This window comes from Sturnira hondurensis, unplaced genomic scaffold (genome assembly GCF_014824575.4).
Source record: "Sturnira hondurensis isolate 20B ecotype Veracruz unplaced genomic scaffold, ASM1482457v3 Scaffold0009560, whole genome shotgun sequence".
NCBI classification, from domain to species: Eukaryota; Metazoa; Chordata; class Mammalia; order Chiroptera; family Phyllostomidae; genus Sturnira; species Sturnira hondurensis.
The window spans coordinates 346113-364882 of NW_028082191.1; the positions used below are offsets into that span (position 1 = coordinate 346113).

The window sequence follows — 18770 nt, forward strand, 5'->3', positions numbered from 1 at the left end:
CAAGTTTACACCAGCTGTCACTCTGAGACCTGCATTTGGATTCTGGAGACAATAGCCTTGGTCAAGGAAGGAAACCAAGCCCTGAGCTCTGATAGGAAAAAGGGAATTGTTACTATTACTCAATACCTTTCTTTGTTACCACACAATTCCTCCAAAGTCTCTAGGCTAAGGCACTTGCCTTTCATTTTTATTACCATCTTGGTGTAAAATGGTCAGTATGAGACAAGGTAGTAAGAAGGTAGGAAAATTCCTTGGCAAGTGGAATAGGGAAACTGAGACAGCTGAACACAATGGCCAAGCAATTTATTATAGCCACATGCAGATGGTCACTAGGGGAAGGGCCCAGTGCCTGTCAGGGGGCAAAACTGGGAAAACAAGGTCCTTGCCCCCAGGGTGATGTTTCCTCCCCTGGAGTTTCCTCCCTGAAGATAACATCTAGGCCTCAGCTGTGCTTCAGCTCCAAGTCCTGAAAAGCTGCAAAATCATGTGAATGACGCCAGGATCAGTCTAAATGACTAATGTGACCCCTGCCCTGTCACTGACCAATCAGTGGAGACCACGACTCTGAAAGGGCACTCCTGGAAAACTAATGAATATTCCGCTGAAACCATCCCCTAAGATTCCCACCTGCAAGAAAAAGAGAAAAGCCTCAAGACTAAGGACTCTGCTTCATAGAGCTCTCCTTTTGGGGAGCAGCCTGAGCCATTCCCTTTCCACTCTTCTTCCTTCACACACAACGATAGCTAAGGCAATGGGCAATTGGCACATTTTTGCAGGCTAATCTTCTGATCCTGTCTCCAAAGTCCCCTTTTCTCTGACTTCCCAGTGAGCTAAAGCAGCCCAGCCCAGGCTCTCCTGTTGCTTCTTCTATACTAGGCCCTTCCTTGTTTCACTGTTCCCAGCTTTTTAATTTTTTAAAATTTATTTTATCTTTATTTTTATTTTTATTTTTAAATATATATATATTTTATTGATTATACCATTACAATTGTTGTTCTATTCCCCCCTTCATTCTCCTCCACCCTGCACACCCCCTCCCCCCTTTAGTTTATGACCACGTGTCTCAAGTTCATTAGAATCTATATTTCCCCTACTATTCTTGCCCTCCCTCCTATCTATTTTCTACTTACTATCTATGCTTATTCTCTGTACCTTCCCCCCCTTCTCCTCCCACTCCCCTGTTGCTAACCCTCCATGTGATATCCATTTCTATGGTTCTGCTCCTGATCTAGCTGTCCTCTTGCTTTGCTTTTGTTTTAGGTGTGGTTGTTGATAACTGTGAGTTTTCTGTCCTTTAACTGTTCATATTTTTCATCTTCTTTTTCTTATATAAGTCCCTTTAACATTTCATATAATAAGGGCTTGGTGATGATGAACTCCTTGAATTTGATCTTATCTGAGAAGCACTTTATCTGTCCTTCCATTCTAAATGAAAACTTTGCTTGATAGAGTCATCTTGGATGGAGGTCCTTGCCTTTCATGACTTGCTCCGCTGCTGGCTCTGCCCCTCTTACCAGTCCCGGTTGAACAGTTCGTTGTTGGACTTCCATATAGTTCAATTTTCTGTTCTTTGGCTGCGTCTTTGTTTACTAAACCTTTGTTGTATTCAAACTTGGTTGTGGGAGAAGGCACAGTGTTTCCACCTACGCCTCCATCTTGGCAGAAGTCTCCACTGTCCCCAGCTTTAATAAATGGATCCTCATAGTTACCTGGACTTGTGTTGTGTAATCTTTCCTACACAGTCAAGAACCCACACACTACAGCTGGCCCTAGGCAGACCCAGTCAGGATCAGGCCCCTGTTCAGGAACAAGTATAGTTTTTAAAAATCCATTCAGTCAATGTTAGTGTCCTGCTTATTGGAACTATATCATAATCAACAGAGATTAACCATTGACAATAGTCGATTCCTACCTTATAGTGAGGATGCATTTTTTTCAATAAAGTTTGGCACTTCTTTTGTCAGTCATGACATGGACATAGTAGGTGATAAGCATTGCCTTGGGATGCACTGGGGGAAGGGTTATTTCTTGAGGGAGATTTCTGATCTAAAAGGGATTTTTTTCCTCTCTACCCCACCCCTTGTCTTTTTGCCTGCTCCAAGAAATTTTACAAAATGATTGCTGGTTTTGGTACTCATTTCTCAAGAAATCAAAGACATCCAAAAAGAATTTATCATTTATATGATGTAAAACAAAACCTTGCACTTATTTATGAGACTTGAGAACAATTCGGACATGTGAACAAAGCCTTCAAATGTGTCTTAATTGGTTAGCAATCTTTTAAAAAATTTGAATATAAAAGCTTTTCTGAGGGGCAGATACTCCCTAGATTAGCCACAGTTTCCAATGCTCCCTAATGTCTCATACCTGCTGCTCATTTTTGGCTGCCTGACTCCTGAAGACATTAGATTTTGGACTCATGCTTATAAATGCACACTCTTCCCCATCACCCACTCTGATCTTTCTATCACTAAAATGTAGAAGGGTTTTCCTTCACTGAGACAGAGGTTGAAACATTTCCAGAGTTCCTTCCAATTCTGATTTTTTTCTTCCACATGAATAGTGCAGAAATATAACCTTCTAAAAGCAGTTACCTTACCTAGCAGGGGCAGTTTCATAGCAATAGCTTCATTCTACTTGTCAAAACCAAACCTCAGATCCAGATTTTTTACATGACAAAGGACACCATATATTTTTTGAGGTGGGGAGTGAAACAAATGCTGCTGTGGGTGCTTTTTTCTGGATTCTCCAACTGCTGGGAATGCAGGTTGATCTTAGGTCACAGCTGCAGTTCCCACCCAAGGTAGTGCCCCCTTGCAGAGGATGGCTAATGAAGGAGTACAGAGGCCAGACCCCTTTGCCTGAATGGGGGACAACTCTGAAGGGCCTTCCCATCTCCTCCTTAGGATCTGCTGAGGCCTCAGTTGCAACTGCTTTGTAGGTCAACCCCTGCCCAATCCTGCCTACCTCACCTCTGTAGTTGTATTTTCTGAGATCTGTTTCCAATAAGCTTTCTTCCCTGATTCTGCATCTCAGAGTCTGTTTCCAGGAAACCTAACTTAGGATAAAGTAGTGAACCAAGATACAGAAGGCAGAGTGACTTGCTCCTGCCATACTGATAAGCAAACATAGAGCGCTGGCAACAAATACATAAATCACATAATACTGCCATGAAAAGAATCCTTTGAAGCCATCAAGTGCAACCCACCCTTTTCCAGATGGGGAGACTGAGGCAGAGAACTAAAGTGATTTGCTTAAGGTATTATATGCTACTTAGGTGAGAAATCTTTGATTAGACACTGCACTGATTAATTATACCCCGGCAGACAATATTATAGCATTTAATCAGCTCCCAGGAATCCTTGATAAACATGAGAGTCAAACCAAAGTATGAGAAGTTGGAATCAATACAAAGTGACTTTTAAAACCCATCATCCATGGAAAATGCCTCATTGTGACCTCCTGCTATACAAAGCCATTTAACCTTGGGACTATCGACTAAATAGAGAAGCAAGGTCTGAATCAGGGGTGGTAAAGCACTTTATTAACAAATCAAACAGTACCATACAGGCAAAATCATATTTCAATCGCAAAACAAACACTTATGCATACTCCTACATGTAGTACTTGGGTACATTGCAGACAGAACATTAGGCATCAAGTTTACAATCAAACTAAATGTAGTTCATGGTCCTTCAACATTTTTTTCTTCAGTGTAGTATAAATCCTTATTTAACAGTTGTGACAAAAAGATAACTTTTAAAATCTAATTCTCAATTCTACAATGGAGTAAGACCAATTCAGCTCTCAGAACTGTTAGGCAAATGCCTTAACAGAACCTGGCTCTGGTTCTTAACAGAACCTGTTGAAATTGACTAGCTTCTCTGGAATGGAGAAAAACCTATGATATCTTTCTTAGTGATGAACAATCTCCTATATGGTGGGAGTTTTCAGCTCCAACTTTATGTACATCTGGAATGGCAACCATTTTAATACTCAATCTGTAGCTTAATAGGGCTGATCTAATTAGAATAAATTAATTGTCTTTCTAAAAAGTTTGAGGAGAGGGTAACTGAATACTCAGGAGTTCTTCAATATTCAAGACTTGGATATGCTATCAACCTGATTACTGTTAAAACTCTTGCCAGTTGAGATTTTGCCAAAAGGTGTGTCAAAGCCAAGTTAATAAGTAAGTGAACAGAAACAACTGAAATAGATTAGGGATGTGGTTTCTATTAAGTGGTTTGATGTATGTGCACCTCACTATGCATTAGAGCATGTCCAAGGCATTGCCAAAACTAAATTAGTTAAAACACTTTTCAAATGAAAGTTAAAGAACAGCAAAAAAAAAAAATCCTACTCTTTGCTCTTAGGTGAGGCAAAACAAATACCTTAACTCCTCACACCATGGCAATAACTTAATTTTGGATTTATGATAAGGTTGATTATATAATAAACTTGGGTTGGTCTCCTTTGGCAGTCTTTAATTCTCATGCAATAAAAAATAGATGTGGTTAATGGGTGTTAGAAAATAAAGATGATATGAAATAAAATGCTGAATATGGGAGAAGACAGAAGAAGCAGTAGCCTACCCAACAGCTACAAAACAATCATGTAACATTTTGTTGAAGGGCAAACATGATGGTATTACTCTATAATATAATTCAGGCATATAATGATTGACCTTATCAATAAAAAATAATTGGATGTAGCTTGTTTAATAATGCATGGAAATATGTTCATTGAAATTTTTATTTAAAAATTTTGGCACATAAAAGAGTAAGTTCTGGCTATCTAGAAACTTCATTTGAAATGAAACATTCATTCATTGATGCTGCACAATAAGGTTTTACTGTGTATCTACCACCTGTGTACCTGTGTCCACTGAATCTTCTCAGTTGCTTTATTTGATCACATTTATGTTGATTTTTCTCCAGATATTTATATTGAAAAAAGAAGTGGTTCGTGGCTGAAACCTTTGGAAGAGGCTTTTAAACATTTGAGTTTTTAAAATGGGAAATGCAAGAGGTGGTACTTCTCTGGGCCCACATAACTCCTTAGAGAACTTAGTCTTCATATGTAAAATCACTCAATTTCATATCTCATATAAAACTTAATAACTAAAGCAGGTGAATTTATAATATAGAGGCATAATTTTCTTTATGTCTCTCTTGTCTCAACAAATAATAATAAGAATTTTTTATGTCTTTTTCAGTTATTTGAGAGAAACTGGCATGCTAACAGTAGGGTAACCATATTGAAAACATATTGAAATTATCAGGTATGTCTAACTCTACTATGGTCATAGGAAAAGAGAAAAAAATGTCACTAAGGGCTTTCAGATATCCAGGGTCTACCTGAAAGAAAGGAAAATACTGCTTTCCTGAAATTGGTAGAGAAAGTTATCATCAATGATGAATGAAATGATATCTAGCCATATTCCAGGAAGAAGAGAATATGCTTCATATAGAGCTAGTCAGGGAGTTCTCTTGGAAACAATCCTGGCACTAGTTTACTTTGCTCACCTGGGGAGATGTACAGAAGTCACAGAAAGTCAATTTAATCATTATGCCTTGGTAAACACTGTCCCATTTAAGAAGCTAAAGTGGAAAATATACAAGTGAGCTAGCACTAGTACAAGATGTCTAGAAACTACATAGGGATTAGAAGCAGTCCAGAGTTTCCTGAGGCGACAGCCTACAAAATGTCCTTCCCCACCTCACTGGTCTACCTCTACTACTTTCATGTACTATTTCCTCATCCAAGGTGGAATCAGCTCACCCCAAGAAGCTGTGACCCCCTGTACTCTGGACCTACACTTCACCATTTCCTAAAGACTGAAAAAATCAGTCACGAGCTGGGCCTTCACCTATCTAACCTCTATAGAAAGTTAAAGGCTTCATTTTTGCAATCATCAGTCATTTTATGTTAAAGAGGAAAAACAGGACATAGAAATTATTTCTGATGAACGCTTGAACTTCAAATTAAAAAAATGACCGTAAGGTTTTATTCTACCAATCAACACAAATTAGTCTACACAGACACATAAGATGGAGCTTGCACTTACTGATTTTAATGAGGTGATTCCATGAGTTGTTTTTACTTTATCACAGACTAAACTAAGGGGTTATGTCCAGTGCACTTAATGATAGTCTAATGAGACACAGCCATTAATTTGTTGACAATTTCTTGCTGATAGCACTAGAAAAGACTAAGCAGAGAGTGTACTTCAGGATCATTTCAGCAGCCTAAACTTGTATGCCACAAAACACAGGGCAGTTACTGATGTGGACAATCCAATGATCTTCATAAGGCCTGGCACTGAGGGGAGATGTCTTTCCCAAAAGGTATGCCTGATTTCAGTAGCTGGAACATCCTAGATGAATGAACACAGATCATTAGCAGAAAACTCCTGCACTGACAAGGAGGGGCAAAACATATCTGCAAAATGAGTGCATGGTTATGCCTTGGAGAGTGGCGGCTACAATTACACCAGAGGCTAGAAGATGAGACATATGAGATCTATATACAGTTACTGGTATATGAAGATGAAGCTGCCAAATTTACCTCTGATTCAGGTTCTTCAATGTCTAGATTTGCCACCTTCTCCATAACATACAAGATCTGGAAGAAAGCAGCAATGGTATTGTGAAATGAAGTTCTATAGTTTTGACATATTCAAGGCACTGCTGGCCAAAGATGAGCCCCCTGAGTGGAGTAAGGGGCAGAAAAATAGACATACATATTTATTCATGTCAAGATCTAGAAAGGTCAGATACAAAAACAATGCTGGACTCAGGAGGGAAGGTAACTTGGATTCCTCCCTTACCGATCTAGCTGCCCGTTCTCCAGCTTCAACAGCTCCTTCCATATACCCACTCCAATGTGTGGCTGTCTCTGTTCCGGCAAAATAAATCCTGCCTACTGGTTCACGAATCACCCTTCAAATGAACAGAGAGGTCACAGTTGCTTGAGAAGGCACTGAAGATCAATGAGTCAATCACTGCCCTCATTTACCCCACAAAACACAAGGTAACTCAAATTGTTTCAAAAACTCCCATGTGCCTCAGCCAAATGTGAAAGGCTTTTTCTTGTTTCCTGGACCTATATCCAAGGGTCTGAACTTTCAGGCCAGAGAGAATCAGGCTGTCTGATCATCAATCACTAAAGGTGATGCTGACCTTTCTTAACCACCCAGAATTGGAATATAAGAACATTCATTGAATTCACATTCAGATTTATTTGTTGTATGCTTCTTGTTTGTAATTCAGTCTGATCCCTACACTGTATTTCGAAAGGGGTGCATTCTGCAAGAGATCTCATCTGACCACTGACCACAGCCAGGCTGGCACTCCCAGGCTGCCAGGTGGAACTGTAGTGGCAAGTGGAAAGACAAGATTAAATTATTTCTCTCAAAGAAAAGACCCGAGGGATTATAAATCTCTCTCTTAAAAAAAAAAAAAAAAACAACCTCTGTACAGTTAGCATCTAAGAATTTATCTGGAGACTGGCTGAGGGCAGGAAATGGTCCTTCTCTTACAAAGAGGTCTCAGTGAAGAGAACCATGGTTGGGCTGGGCTGAACAGACAACTATCCTTTCCTACCTTGTTGGGTTTGACTTCTACCATGTCTATAGCCACTTTCATAAAATCTCCTAAGCTACCCATCTCTACCCCAAAGGCTTTCATTGCAATTAATAATAAAAAAATCCCATGTAAGGAAAGGGTTAATAAATTTTTCCCTCATGGACATACGTGACCTTCAGTTAACTTTCTAACTCTGTTCCTTTGGAGACCTGACGAAGGTACAATGCCATCTATGTTACTGGGCAACATTGCTTATGCTAAAAATGTCTCCCCCAGCCCAACAATGGTAAATTGAATCTGAGTGGTGAAGACTGGCATGAATTGTAAGTACCTAGTAGGAGGCTACTACTTTGGGCTTCAATGAGTGTGGTACCTTTTGTGACTTGGCAAATCCCTTGCAGGGACCCTGGACACTATACAAATTAGGCTATTAGAAGAGACAGTGGTTCCTACTGGGCTTTTGAACCAAGATGGACTCCCTCATCCTGTAGGGCTATCACCTCTGCACACCTTAGCTGCATATGGTGGGGACCCCTCTCCCTGAAGAGGAATATATGATAATGCTTTGCTAGCAAGATGTCCTTCTATGTAGACTGGTGCCAGGAGCCTAGGGTAGTTGTGTGAGACTAAATGTGTAATTGAGCTCAAGAAATCCCCTTTAAGGACACGGCAACTTAGAGAATTCTCACATGTGCTGCTGACATTTGAAATCCTCACCAGTGTTCTGCTATTGTTCTCTGTGTTGACAGCTATTTTCCTATGTGCCAACATAACTTATTTACCTATGGACACCCAGAAATATACAAACTGACTACTTGAGACATTATAAGTAGGAATGCTGATTACTATTCCTAAAATTCCCATTGAACTTTGCTTATTTTTGTAAGTTTGGTGTCTGAGTAGTACCTTCCATATTGAGTCATGATGCCAGGAGGAAAGTAGGCAGTATAACAGCCCCCTGAGTACTGTTCTTCGCACCAGTTCTTTTCTTCATAATGTACTGGCTGAAATTCAATGAGGAGAAAATTTCAAAGGAAAGACACAGCTGAAATTCTGTCAGTCAACAATGAAGGTCCTCGTGTATTTTACTTTTAAAAAGTTTACATTTTTTAAAAAGATGGACCTGGTTTTCTAGCACATTTATGGGGAAATATAACAGAACCAAGTAATGTAATGGTCTTTTGTGAGGTACCAAGCAACTAAACTTGTATACTTTGACTTTCTCAACCTCTTTCCTCTGGACACAGAGCATCTCCAGGCAGATTCTGAAGTCTTTAGACCTAAGTCTACAGGATATCTCATCAATAATCAGGTTCTGGCCAGGCTGAACACTTTCAGAGGGGAGAGAATTTCAGGGGAGAGGGGAAAAGTTTACAGGAACAAGTATAAAAGACACATGGACAAAAACTCCGGCGGGTGGAAATGGGAGGGAGGTGGAGAGTTCAGTGGGTAGGCTGGGATGGTAGTAAAAGACAGAAAACTGTATTTGAATAACAATTAAAATAAAATTAAACAAAGAAAAACAACAATAATCAAGTTCTGGTAAGGTCTACTCAAATCCCTGCATTCTCTAAATAACAGATTTTACTTCCCCATCTACCAAGGCATTACTACTGAAAAAAAAGTGTGGAAGGGAGGAGGCAGAAGATAAATACAGTGTCTATGAACAAGTTTTTTTCAGAACCACTTCTCCAAGCTAGAAAACTGTATGATAGGAATTCTGATAAAAAGAGGAGAATTAAAGATTAAGATGTTTCTCAAGGGACATGAGAGAACCTTCTCTGATTTCCCTAACACATTCTGCAAATTTGTTATTTGAACAGTTCAGATATAATCCCCTAAAAGAGCCCTAAGCTAACTGGTAGGATTTTCAGAAAGAATTTCATTTGCATAATTATTTTTAGTGGTGGATGGAAAGCACTGAAATTCCCAAGTGAGCTGTGAATTGAGTCTACAAATGGAAAAATAAATTAATATAACTTTGACCTGGGCAGAGAGTCTAGATTCAGTTATATTGTCAAGTGTATACTGCAGTGCTTTCACCAACAAATGATGATATATCTGGGATCTTATTTCACAGCAGTCAGTTGACATTGACAGGTGGGCAGGATCTTGGTTGTGGGAACTGCTCTCATCCATCCTGGAGATAATATGTGAAGCTCCAGGCTCTGACTACAAATGACTGCCAGTTATTCAGTGAATATTTAAACGGTCCAAGGAACTACCGTGTCAAAACTTTCTTGCACCTATCAGCAGCTTTTAGTGGCCTTCTGTGATAGTTGAAGTTAATCCTGCAGTAAGTATATCCCTTTATACTTTCTTCATAAGCCTGTCAGGGAACCAGAATCTGCTTTATTTTACCCTTTAGAGCAAACAGAGAACAACCTGCCAGGTATTAAAGCTGAGTGTTCTTACTTGTAAAGCTTCTTCAGATCCCAGCACTTTGGAGTACAACTCACAGATTTTTCTCTTTCTATAAAAAAAGAACCAAAAATGTTAAAGAAGCAATAACTGGTGAGTATAGAATAAACTGTGAGTTCCAGGGCTCATAGTATAAACTATGAGTTCCAGGGCTCTTGCCAATGAACCAGATTTATCAAGGAAAAAATAAAATCAGTGGTCTTCTGTAACCACACAAAATAAACAATTCCATGAATCTTTGCACTCCAAGTAACTCTATGCCTTAATGCAGTTATTTGATTTAAAGATTTAACAGCATTTTTCTTCTTTTTTATAGTTTGCCTCTTACCAATGTCATATCTAGTCAAGATCAAAATTGGGGAAATAATTTTAAGTTAAATTCAGCCATTTTAGGATTGATTCTAAGTGACTTCTAGAATATGTACATTTCTACAATAACCTCTATTATAAGTCTGTAGGACAAATGCCTTTTTAACCATCCTATATTTGTTTTACAGATATTATGAACATATAAAGCTAATTTAATCTTTTAAGCAGAACATAAATTATGCTAGACCAAAAGATGCCTATGGTCATTCCAGTCTAGTAATCTGTAACTTTAGAGAATGGTTTGTGTACACAGGGTTCCAAAGGGCATCTGGGGAATGAGCACAATGTAATGTTACCTCAAACACAATCTTTTGTTACCCTCATAAATTCTTATATAAGTGACTAACGCAGAACATGGCACATACTATGTTTAAAAATCAGTAGCTTAGCCCTGGCTGGTGTAGCTCAGTGGATTGAACACGGGCCTGTGACCAAAGGATTGTGGTTCCATTCCCAGTCAGGGCACATGCCTGGGTTGCAGGCCAGTTCCCGGCAGGGGACCCACAACAGGCAACCATGCATTGACTTTTCTCTCTGCCTCTCCTTCCCTTCCCTTCTAAAGATGAATAAATAAAATACTTTTTAAAAAATCAGTAGCTTAATTTATCTAAGTATTTCTTGGAAAATATATATTTTGAACTCACAATCACTCTTAGTGAAATTTAAAAGTTCTAATTTACTAAAATTGTTCATCTTAAAAATGAATGTTTCTATTTTGGGATTTGTTGGGATAGGTTCGCACTATGCAGTTATATGCTTTTGGTATTTATTTTCTGTAGTCTTTATATGGTTTAAACATTGCAAGTGCTCCAAAATATTTGTTATTGGCTAACAGGCAACAGGAAATAAGAGTTGCTAAAAATGTGGCAGAGGGTTTAATTCAAATATGCAAGGTAATAATTAAAAGCTGAAAAGACAGCCCTGACTGGTGTGGCTGGGTTGGGCATTGTCGTGCAAAGCAAAAGGTCACTGATTCCATTCCCAGACAGGGAACATGCTGAGTTATGTTGGGCCAAACCCTCATTGGGGTCTGGCCCCCCAATGAGGCTTATACTAGAGGTAACCAGTAGATGTTTCTCTGTTGAATCAATGTTTCTCTCCCTCTCTTTCTCCCTCCCTTCCCCCCTCTCTAAAAGTAAATAAATAAAATCTTTTTTAAAAAGCTAAAAGGACAAATGGCCAAAATGGGGGGGGGGGGTAGGAGAGGGAGGGAAAGGAAGGTTATACTTACCAGTAATAAAACAGATTTTAAAAGATGACATTTTTATGTTTCTAATTACATTAGAAATTTAAAAAATTTGTTTTATCCTCTCACCTGAGGTCAATTTATTCCTCATTGCTTTTTAGAGAGATAAGAAAGGAGAGAGGAAGGAAGAGAAAGAAACATAGATGCTTTGCATTGATTGGTTGCCTCCCATATGATGTGCACGTGAGGGGATCTGGCATCAGGGATCTGGGATCCAACACACAACCTAGGCATGTGCTTTGACCTGAAATCAAACTTACAACCTTTCAATGACAGGATGATGTTCCAGCTAACTGAACCACACCAGCCAGGGCTAGAAAATATTTTGAAAACATTCTCCTAGTGTCTCTGAATAATGTTAGACAAAATGTAACCTTATAAATTTACCCAAGTGTTCATGTTTACACCATTTATATAACTGTCAGAACTTCCATCTTGTGGATATACAGTGTTAAGACAGCAGGAAGGTGAGGTGGAACTATAAGCACTGCCTATTGCAACCATGTTACCATCAAATGTTTTCAGGGGGAGACACATGCCGCTCCTGAGGTAATGTCCTACAACATTAGGTTGCTACTTAAGTTTCAGGACAAACAGGAAAAGTTTGGTTTCCCTTCAAGGAGCTGTTTATACTGTAGATCAATAATTATAAAGGAAAGGGAGAACTGGAAGAAGTCTCAAAACTACTATCCTCCTATCTGTCTCTCTCTCTCTGTCAAATCCAAGCCCTTCATTTCAGAGATGAGGAGATCAGGGCTCAGTGCACTAAAAAGAGTTGTTCCACATCAATTGGCTAATAGCAGGGCTTAGGCTGAACTCTCATGAGCATCCTACCTGTAGTTAGTGCTCAATAAAAATGTACTGAACCAAAATCCATCCTCAGCCTAGTATTGTACCCTCCATGATATAGATATAGATATAGATGAATGATTCTTACCTACTTCACATGAGCTTACAAGGAACAATATTAACATTTTGAGTCAATTAGAAAATAAAAGTATTAACAATCATTCTGAAAAGTTTAATGAAGTTTAACTTATTTTGGGGACATGTAATAAAATCTTTATTAAAACAGTGTGAAACCTAACATATAATGGAACTATAGGCAGCTATTTTTAAAATCATGAATGAGAAACTACTTATAATAGAAATATAAGTCATTTGACTGTATTTCATATTATTAGATAAGTCAAGAATAAGTTCATACAACTACATCAGGAAATTCCCCATTCATTCCTCTCATTAAATTTAAAAACATTTTAGAAAAGTAACTGGAGCAATGCACTCTCTGATTAGTTGGGCTCTAAAAATGTTGGAACATTTTAATGATGGCCAAAGGAGGTCCACTGGGTAGATTGTTTTGTAGTTAAATTTACCCACTGGTTTCTAAATCTAGATGCTCATTACAATCACTTACAAAGTTCCTTACAAATACAAATCCTCAGGCCCCACCCCTAACCTACTGAATCATGATTTATCAGCTTCACACAATATATATTTTCTAAACGCTCTTTTTTAAAATTTAAGTATAGTTGGTATACACATAGGTTGGTTACATTAGTTTCAGGTGTATAATATAGTGATTCCACATTTTTATACCTTACAATGTAATCACCCACTAGTAATCATCTGTCACTGTATAAACTTATCACAATATTATTAAGTAGATTCCCCTTCCCCTTTTTACTCATCTCCCTACACCCCTCCCCTCTGGCAACCATACTTTTGCTCTCTGTTCCTATAAGTCTGTTTGGTTTTAATTATGTTTGTTTACAGTATTTGTCCTCTGTCTGACTTATTTCACTTAACATAATACCATCTAGATCCATCCATGTTGTTACAAACAGCCAGGTTTCATTCTTTTTTATTGCTGTGTAATATTCCAGTGTGTGTGCATGTGTGTGCATGCACCACATCAAGCATTCTATTGGAGATTTTGATGCAGTCAGTTCTGGGAACTGTTGCTCCAGTCAATAACATATTAAGACTTCTAAAGGTTTTGTCTTATAAAAACTTTTGAGAAGTTCAGTCACCATGTGGAATCATAACCAAATGTCTACACCTGGGCTGGTATTTACTTTACTATTAATAAGAAAGGAGAAGCAGGAAATCCAAAAGAAAATGTCAAGCTTAGTGTGGTGTAATGAAAGAAAGTATGCATTAGATGCTATTCCTGAACTAGATGTGGAACTTTTTTTGTCATAAACTAGATGTGGAACATTGGCCAAACTGTTCCCCACTACTGGACCCCACAATTTTTCCTCTATTGTGTGAGTAGTGGACATTAAAATAGATCCCTTCCTGACAGCATATCTCATGGAAATTCAAATAAACTAATCCATGTGCAAATGTGGTAACTTCTGCAGCTTTTCCTGACTCCCAAAGTCATTCAAGTAACCCTCAAAGCAAGGGCTGTTAGTGGATTTGCTGTTTAATGTTTAAATTGAATGCAAGGAGAAGTACATTGTGTATACATTTGTTCTTGTCAAAAGCTAATGAGAGATTTAAGGCTACCATAAAGAGGGGAAGTCAAGAAATTCCTGGAGGTAGTCCCTCAAAAGTCAAATGACTGTTTCCAGGTGAGATTTTATTTGAACAAATAACTCCAAGGTAAAACAAAACAAAGCAAAAATACAACAATGCAGAAAGAGAGAAAGAAAGAAAGAAAAATCTATTGTCTTTAAATTCTTTTATACTAGGAAGCTCTTGAGAGAAGAAAACATCAGAACTGTGTACTAGATAATCTAGCTAATTCTCCTAATAAAAGGGGAATACTTTTATGTACATAAGTTGAAACAGGTTGAAACACATAAGCACAGATTTGCTTTTCAGAAAAAGTGCATGTCAGAGAAACTTAGTACAGGGATAATGGTCTTTGCAAGGTTACTGGGTATCTAACAGTTTTTTCACAGTAACATCTTCTATGATTTTTCTTCATCCATCTTACAAAGAAACCCTATCCTCTCGAACACTGTAAAATATAAACAATTACATAAAACTAAATTAATATATGCTTATGGACAAGGGCTGTGTCAAGGGAGCTGTAGCAAAATCCAAAAAGGTTGATTTATTAGGATTTTGAGAATATTGGTGAATTATTGTTTTTCATAATGCTATTATATTGTTAGTACAAGCACAGTATAAAGCTAACCTGTTACATATGTTTCAGAAGTAAATTCTTACCTTTCATCTTTACAGAGATTTGCTAGTTGGACAGCTTTTCGAGCAAGAATGAAACTGGAGAGAGAAGTTACATTTAAATAATTAGGTGACAATAGTTTACCTTAAGAGCTCCCTTTTTGAAAGTGTTCTTGCCTCCATGTACTCAGCATTAATGAAATTTTCCTCACCCTTCCAATATTTCCTTCTGTTAGAATAAATGTCATGCTGTCTTTCATCTGCCTCTGTGTCCAAAACCCCTGCTAGGCTGTGTGCTCCTAAATGACAGGAGGCATCCTACTCAACATTTTACCCCCAAAGTTTGGCACAGTTCTTGGCATACAGTGGGAAATCAAATGTCAGAAAAATTGATGTTGCATTAAATGATTATCCTGGTAATGACTATTGCCTTCTGCCAAATACTTGATAAAAGCTGGAAAAACAAATATAAATACATGTCTGTAGTGGATGCCATGGTGGGACACCCAGAGCATTCATTGCCCTCAGCTCACAGCTGAACCCTTCCCCAGCAATTGTATTCTGCAGCAGAGAATTGCCTGCCTCAAAATCCCCTGACTCTCCCCAGCATGACTAGCTGAGGAGTACAGGATATCATCTCTCAAGGATCATCCAGCTCGAGCTTGCTGTAGGATGGCTTAGGCCTTCACTGGATCAGTACTAGAAACCAATCTCTTCTCCTGTCTGATCCTGATTCTTTCCTCACAGGCAGTGATCCTAGAGCACTTCCCAATGAACCTTCTACACACAAATCTCTATCTCCAAGTTGACTTCCCAGGAAACTTGCTTAGCACATTCACAAAATTCAGTAATTGAGTAAAATTCAGTTATAATCTGTCTGCTTCATTTTAATCAAATAGATTCTATTTATTAAACTAACATTACTAATAACTTGGATACTTTAAAGAACTGAATTGTGACAAGAAGTCCTTATATTATAATATTACTAGAAAATCATTTTTTCTCCAAAATCTAAATGAGCCAAGGAACAATGAAATTATTTCTCCATTAAGAAAAGTTTAGAAATTGCATTTCTTTTGTTATAGCCATAAAAGACAAGCAGATCTGCACTGAAAATTCAAGGACTAAAAATAGGTATTTTGTCCTCTCCATTACCCCCAAATTAGACTCTTTCTCAATTTGATTTGGAAATTCCTTTAGAGCTGTTGAGATCACTTCAGGAAGCAATGATATAAAAATGTATGTGTTAATACAGAGAATAGTATTTCAGAGGAAGTCGTACTTTATGGGAGATAGTCTTAATTTTGCTTGATTTGATACCATATGTTATGGCTTGCTAGTAATTTTAGTTAAATTTTAGGTTTATGTAAAATCTATCATTTTAAATTTATGTGATTATTTCAATGGAAATCACCAATATCTGATGAAAGATTAAATCATTTAGCTGAAAATCTTTTCAGATCTTGGGTGCTTTTTATAGTTCCTTTTCTAAAGGGCAGTTAGTGTTGGCTATTTTTGTTGAATTTAAAGTCAAGAATGAAATAACATTTTTGATCTATTTCTATATGGCCAGCTATCCTTTAAGTTTCTTTGCTGTTTTATTGAGGAAATCAAACATGCTGGCTTTGGGGTGGGAACATTTCACAGCTCTAAAGTACAAGTTCCTTTCTAATTTCCAGAAGGCACTAATTATCACAAACAGTATTGGGCAATTAGTATTCCTATCTTCAAAGCTTTCCCTGTCCAGAGCAAAGAGCAGGGCAGAGGCAATATAGTTTCAAGGGAAGAACAGAGTAGGGGCAATTGTCCAGATAAATCTTTTATAAACTGCCTAAATAACCCCATTACCATCCTTGTTAGTACAGCTGAAGAAAACCCAGAAGGGAAGATGCTACAATATATAATTCCCCGGGTAAGAAAACATCAATATTCTTCCATCCATAGGTGGAATAATGTTGATTGAGTCTCCTAAAATCTCTACTTCAACCTCCTGCTTTTTATGGCATGTAGAAAGTGATGCCAAACTGCACAAACAATCGGTATCCTTTCTTGTCCAGAGTGGTCAGAGATGAAGAGCATGTATTGTCACTATGGTCATTATGTTGTGAGTTTCTGCCCTTTCCAGGGGAGTTAATACTGTTTCTTATATGTTATACATAGAAAAGTGGTTACAAAATGGTTTGTTGGCAATCTGGTAGCACAGCCTGTTTTCTAAGTTCCTTGGGTCATGGGTTTGTTCCTCTTGATTTTGTAATTTCCCTTTAACAATGCAATACACATGAGCTCAACTCCCCCAGGGGTGAAGGGGAAAATCACAGGTCCCTAAAACTCATTTGACTGCTATATAAGCTGTGCTCTTTTGTTGCCATTGGTAGACCAAATAGTTCTTTTGTTTGTACAGCTATGAGGAGCACTAAAACACATGGCAAATTGGAGGCTGCGGCACTCCTTAGCAATCTGTGGGAGCCTCCCTTCCCTCTCTGGTTGCCTAGTACTCAAAGGGCAGGAGAGCTGTGTGTGGGATTCAGAAGAGAGGGGAAGAGCTCTCCTCTTCAAGACACAGAACTTCTCCCTGGACCATCCCTGGTGAAGGATAACTATAGGGTGATCTGCTAGAAAAAGTGACATTGGCATCAGGACTGGCACTGCTTCAAACTGTACTTCCTAATTAGTCATGCATCTTATATCCCAGGGAAACAATGAACACATTAACATTTGCTATGTAGCAATGTTTGGAATGGAGAAAAGGTTAAATCCCAGAAACTGTAGCTTTGGAAGATTTTACAGTTTGTCTTTGGAAGATAAAACAGTTCTCGTTCCAGAATGGTTGTGGACATTCTGCCTCTAAGTAGGGTTGTCTACCATACCACCTAGTTAGTGTTGTTTTTTTTGCTGTGTTTCATATATATATATATATATATNTATTCATATATATATATTGAATATATATATATGAATATATATATATTCATATATATGAATATATATATATTCATATATATATATTCAATATATATATATGAATAGAGGAAAGAAATATATGGGAACAAATTCAAATGGTGTCAGTTTTAGTAAAGCTTCCCAGTGTTCTTGTGCTATGTATGAAACATTAATATTTTAATACATGGAAACATAATATATTTCTGTAGGATTATTTATCATTGCTTGAACTTGATTTCAAAACAATATGCTCTGACAATATCCACACAAATACACCAACACCATTTGGAAAATGCAGAATACCCAACTCAAACTTACCCCATGATAGCCGGCAGAGATCCATCTGGTTTGCTGTCATCTAGGGTTATCGAAATTGGAGCCTCTTCATCTTGGATGATCATACAACCACAGTAGTCTTAACCAGAAGAAAATCAATAGGATATTGAGACTTGACCTTATCAAAGATTTAGGGGAAATTTATATATATATAAAATATTTATATATAAATATACCATTTTGCTAAGAGAAAGGTAAAGCTTAAATTATTGCTCTTTGCCCCCACTTTTTAGAAGCTATTTCCTATCAAATATACACACTTGACTATACAAAATTTTTCACCCAGACACATGGAAAATGACCCATCTTGATGATCTTTACATAAAGATCATATATGAAAAATACATAATTAGAATTTTAAGATGATCTTGGAGCCCTGGAATACATAGGGAAGGAGAGGGCTGTATTAGAGGGAATCACTCCTATTAACTCACAGAAGAGGTGGCAGGAAGTGATCCTTTGAGTATGAGCAGAAGGCTTATTAACAATAGCTACCATATCTGCCCAGACCCTGCCTCATTTAATCCTTATGATAACCTGACAGTACGTTTCATTGTTACCATTTTACATAAGGAGACTGATGCTGAGAGAGGTGAAGCATCACACCACAGGCCACACAGCTAGTAAGCAAGCAAAGCCCAGGAAAAACTGACTTCAAAACAGTACTCTTTCCATGGTGCCCCTTTGTCTCACTCAGCTCATGAAGAATAAGTGGGAGGACGTATGCCAGGAGC

The 18770-nt window shown here is 37.9% G+C and overlaps 1 protein-coding gene across 1 annotated transcript in view; it reads right to left on the bottom strand.

Annotated features, from left to right (window-relative positions):
• Window positions 1-3522: 3522 nt before the first annotated feature.
• The window catches only part of MAOA (monoamine oxidase A), a 67349-nt gene continuing 52101 nt past the window's right edge, over window positions 3523-18770 (bottom strand). The window contains exons 9-15 of the mRNA XM_037057250.1: window positions 18019-18115; window positions 14806-14859; window positions 10002-10059; window positions 8493-8590; window positions 6830-6941; window positions 6568-6624; window positions 3523-6376 (exon numbers count right to left, since the gene is read on the bottom strand). Coding sequence (XP_036913145.1) covers window positions 6236-6376; window positions 6568-6624; window positions 6830-6941; window positions 8493-8590; window positions 10002-10059; window positions 14806-14859; window positions 18019-18115 — 617 coding nt within the window. The 3' untranslated portion in view covers window positions 3523-6235. The remainder of the gene's footprint in view (window positions 6377-6567; window positions 6625-6829; window positions 6942-8492; window positions 8591-10001; window positions 10060-14805; window positions 14860-18018; window positions 18116-18770) is intronic.